The sequence below is a fragment of the Fukomys damarensis genome, unplaced genomic scaffold (genome assembly GCF_012274545.1).
Source record: "Fukomys damarensis isolate Sample0158 unplaced genomic scaffold, DMR_v1.0_HiC HiC_scaffold_36, whole genome shotgun sequence".
Taxonomy (NCBI): domain Eukaryota; kingdom Metazoa; phylum Chordata; class Mammalia; order Rodentia; family Bathyergidae; genus Fukomys; species Fukomys damarensis.
Window position 1 is genome coordinate 49,131,892 of NW_022900948.1, and position 4,849 is coordinate 49,136,740.

The window sequence follows — 4,849 nt, forward strand, 5'->3', positions numbered from 1 at the left end:
GGCGGCGTGGGTGCCCATGGCCCACCCGCCATGGCCCTGGTCTGTGTCCTCGAGGCAGGCACAGCCGCAGCCGGGAGGTGCATGCGAATCTGCAGGACCCCCGCCCGGGTTTCCTCGTGGAACGCCAGGAGGGAGCCCAACTGCCTGGCTGCCCACCAGGGCCCAGGCTGCTCCTGCAGGGGCCTGAGGACTTGGGCCGAGCTGAGAGAATCTCCCATGGTTTTGGAAAAGTCGGCCCCATCTCTGTTCCCGATTGCATTCCAAAACTCTTTTCTACTTCCTGTCCGCTGCACGTCTCTTTCTGAGTCTTGGTCCACTCCAGCTTGCATGCTCAGTGCAAAAATGAGGCCAGGAGTGAGATGGAAGCGGAGATGCAAAGAGAGCAGGACAGAGCAGAGTGACCGCAGGAGACTTAGCAGGCCAGAGACAGGACAGAAGTAGGGCCAGGCCAGGAGCCAGGAAGGCAGGCAGTAGTGCAGGTGGCAAGTGCAGGCCGGGCAGCCCTAGCTGGGCTGCCTCGGGGTTCCTAGTGGCTTCGGCCCCACTCTCGCCACTGAGGCGCTTTGTCCACTGGCCTCGCCATCTGCTGACACTCTCGCTCACACTGCAGGCCGAGAAGGTGCTACAGTTCGACCCGGGGACCAAGAACGTGACGGCCCTGCTCATGGAGGCACGGGAGCTGGAGGCCCGGGTCATCATTCTCTCCGCCAGGTGAGTCTGGGCCAGGCCAGGGCAGTGTAAGCCCACCGGAACCATGGCTGGGTATCACTGGGCAAAGTGAGCATCTTTCTACACATCCTCCCTGGGGCTGGCCACACGCACTCCCACCCTCACACGCTGGAGACTTGGCCGTTTCCGCTCCTCCTCCTGCCTACCACTCCCTGCCCTTTCCGTGGCCACATGCAGCTGCCCGATCTGAACTGGGCTTTGGGGATGGGGCATGGAAAAGACCCTGCCCTCAGGAAGCCCAGGACTCAAAGAGACACACTGTGTAGCGCTGGGGATCGAATCCAAGGCCTCACACAAGCCCCCTTTCTGTTTACTCGAGATAGGGTCTTGCTGAGTTGCCCAGGCTGGCCTTGAACTTGCCATCCTCCTGAAACAGCCTAAGGGCTGGGGTCAGGGAAAAGGCCCAGCAAAGGGACATGCAGCCATGAGGCCTGGCCTAGGTGGCAATACCCAGGCAGGGAGAGGGCCAGAGCCACCCCTGAAGGCACAGAGTAGCTGCAGAGGAAACAGACAGGACCTTTGAGATGCAGGCTGCCCCAGCAGGGCCTGGCTCCCACCTACAGCCTCAGGAAAACTCCACAGCAAAAATTTCCCTGTCCACAATGGCAAGGCTTCCCCAAGAAGGGAAAGACTAGCTCCCAGGGACAGGGAAAGGAAGCCTGGGGAGGAGACAGCGGGACGCTGGGCTACCCCATTGCCTGACCCAACCTAGAAGCTTCGCTGCACCCCATGCAGGGTAAACAGCAAGTGCTCAGAGGAGCACACGCAGAACCCTGAGGTCCTAAAGGCAGACAGCAGATAGCAGCGGTCCTAGGTCACAGGACAGGTAACTGCCTTCAGTCAACAAGCTCTGACACACACTGTCCTCAGAGCAGAGTGGGGCCCACCAGTCTCCTCAGGCTGAAAGGCTGGATTCTCCTTCACCCACATGGCAGGGATGGGGTCCAGCTGCCCCACTCCCAGCGGGACGGATGCCGGTCACTGGCACTGAGCTGCCCATGCCTGATCTGTGCCTTAGCAGATGCAGAAGCAGCGCTAATCACCTCCAACTTGCCTGCATTTTTAAGTGGCAAACCCAGACCTCGGAGTCATAGCCACCCACTTTAGGGCACAGGCGGCCCAGAGTTTCAGAAGAGAGGATTTTGGAAAACTGAGCCCACACCAGGGGCCGGGGCTGCGGAAACCCCTCAGAAGGCAAGTCCCTCCCAGGGAAAGGCCCGCCCAGGGAAGGCTCCAACCACCCAGAACTAGCCCTGCCAAGACAGAAGCTCCACCTCGAGCAAGCTCCGCCCAGAGAAAGCCCTGCCTGGAGCGAATCGCACCCTGGTAAAACCCCACCCAGGGATGGCTCCACCCACCCAGAGGAAGTCCTGCCCATCCCAGGGAAAGCCACGCCCAGCAAGGCCAAAACCAAGAAGAGTAGAGGAGCCGGGTCTAGAGGAAGCCCCGCCCAGAATCTCACCCAGAGCTGGCCCCGCCAAGGAAAGCCCCGCCTAGGGAAGCCTCTGTGGTCTCCCAGAGACAGCCCCATCCACCGGGGAAAGCCCTTCCAAGAAAGGGTTCCCCAGTGTTCTCTGATTGTTTACACTTAACTCACTCACCATAGGGCTTGAGTGAGACTGGCGAGTGTCATGGGATAAAGGTGTTGTGGGTGGACACGTAGGCTTGCTATCAGGCAGATTTGTTCCTCTGGGAGAGGGAAACTTAAAGAACCCGCTGAGTTCCGCTGTTGGGCACTTTGGCAGTGAACTGGTCACATTGAGATAGGCCTGCCTGACTCGTACCTTTGTAATAGAGGTGGCCAAAGGGACACAAGCCGAAGGTCACAGTCCACAGAACTGCACCAGCCCAAGTCCCAGCGAAGGACAGACACTTTCTGCCCTGTTTTCCTTCTGTATGTCCGTGTTCCTGTGGCACCCACTGATGCCACAGGAAACGCTCTCTTGGGGCGCAGGCTGAGAGGGTCCTAGCCTGTGCTGCCAGATCCCAGGATTAAGGACAAATTTGCCAGGCATGGCTCTAAGAAACAGGAAGGGGAGATTGTCATGGCAGGCAGATGCGCACACGCGCACACATGTGAACCATGTGCACACACCCCCGCATGTGAGTACACATTGTATACAATCATCCATGCACATATGTGCACACACAGGCGCGTGCCATATCTCACTCATGCATGTATCTCACGTGCACGCTTATCCCTAAGTGCACAGATGTGCCCACCATATGCACCACAGGTACATGTGCACACAACGCTGTGGGCATGTATGTGTGCACATGTATCCACACCCACCCACACATGTATATGTGCCATATACACAGTTCACACATGGACACAGACTATCACACAGAGGCGCACAGCTCATAGAGACACACTACTGAGTGCACCACACATTTAAACACAGGCACGCCCAGTCCTGCACACCAAGGCACACACCAGTGTACATACACCAAGTACACACCACTCCCTGTGTACACGTACCCCACACGTGCACAAACCTCACACAACACACCCAGAAGCCTCACACCTGCACTCCCATTATTTTTCTCCGGCTCTCTAGAGTACTCAGAATTCATTTCCAAAACTTTGTTTTTGTTTTTCTGGAACTGTCTTTATCAATATCAGATACTCTGTGCAATAGTCTGATGAGGTTGGATGACTTGATCAGGCTTTCGTCTACAGCTGTCTCGCTGTCAGGATCATTCCACCATGTGGCACGTGTGGGTCTGGACAGTGTACAGAAGAAGGGCTTGTCAGTCAGGTGTCGGCAGGCATGCTGCACCCTGACACACGTGGTGTTGGGCTCTACTGGGTGACCCCTGGCATGTTCTGTGTGCTGTGCTTTCACTGGGGTCACTGCAGAACCTTGCCTGGAGCAACTCTAGTTTTTGCTGCTTACACCCACCCATGTAGAACAAATACACACTTTTTTTTTAGACAGGCTTTCCTTATGTAGTTCAGGCTGGACTGGAACTCACTAAATTGACCAGGGTGGCTGTGAACTCACAGCAATCTCCTGCCTCAGCCTTCAAGTGCTGGGATTACAGGCGTGCGCCACCATGCCAGCTTGAGGTTTTGCATTTCTTTGCTGGCTAAACCTTGAGAAAACCACTTTGGTTTCCAGTCAACCACTATAAAATCAGCTCAGGCAACAACCCTGGCCTCAACATGCCTGTGGCCTGTGCACTGGAGAAGCAGACCCTGGGTGGCAGTCACCATCCAAGTGCATCAGGAGCCAGCTCAGGCCTACAGGGATTTTTGTCATAACCAGGGAGGCCCAGCCCCTGGAGGGCCAGGTCCCTTGTGTCACTGCCCACAGGAATCACCTATGAGGACACAAGTGCTCCAAGTTGAGGCCTGAATGCTGTTCTCCTGGTGGCCCTGGCCCTGGGGTCGCAGGGCACAGCTGCTCTGCAGATCCCAAAGTGACAGCAGCCCTGCTCCACCTGGCAGCCTCTGCAAGTTGTTTAGGGTAGCTCTGAGGGCACCATTCCCACTGGCATCTCATCAATCCAGGGTGCCCTGACCCTTCTTTCACACATTTGAACACGGAGGACCAAGGGGATCAGGCTTGTCTGTGACTGTGGCAGTCACAGGGTTATGGGCTTTGGGATGGACTGTCCAGGCACACACCTGACTACCACTCACCACCACGTATGTGCCTCAGTTTCCCTCTGGACACAAGGACAGTACAAAGCCTGTCCCACGGGGATGATGTGAAAAATAACAGTCCTTGTGAGGCCCTTAGCGCCATCCTTGCCTGACCTCACACCACCCTGCCCTCCGAGCACAGGTGTTCGGCCTGCCGTCCTTTGCACCCGGTTCCAGCCCCGCCGCGCCCCGCCCGGGCCTAATAAGGGAGCAGCCAATAAGGGAGGCCTGGGAGGTTCTTGGGCTCTGGCTTCATCTGTGTATGGGGTCTCCCGCCCTGTGCGGATGGGGTGAAGCGTGGGCCCCCGGCGTCTCCCGGCCTGGCTCCAGGACGCGCAGGGAGGAGGCCTGGGTAGGGAGGACCCGGTCCTGGCCCGTCACCCCCGTCTGCCCACAGCGAGGACGATGCCGCCACCGTGTACCGCGCGGCGGCGATGCTGAACATGACGGGATCGGGGTACGTGTGGC

The 4,849-nt window shown here is 57.7% G+C and overlaps 1 protein-coding gene across 1 annotated transcript in view; it reads left to right on the forward strand.

The window, feature by feature from the left end:
- The window catches only part of Grin1 (glutamate ionotropic receptor NMDA type subunit 1), a 23,606-nt gene that overhangs the window by 7,348 nt on the left and 11,409 nt on the right, over positions 1–4,849 (forward strand). Inside the window, exons 5-6 of the mRNA XM_033759008.1 lie at positions 611–711; positions 4,779–4,848. Of these exons, the coding sequence (XP_033614899.1) occupies positions 611–711; positions 4,779–4,848 (171 nt within the window). The remainder of the gene's footprint in view (positions 1–610; positions 712–4,778; position 4,849) is intronic.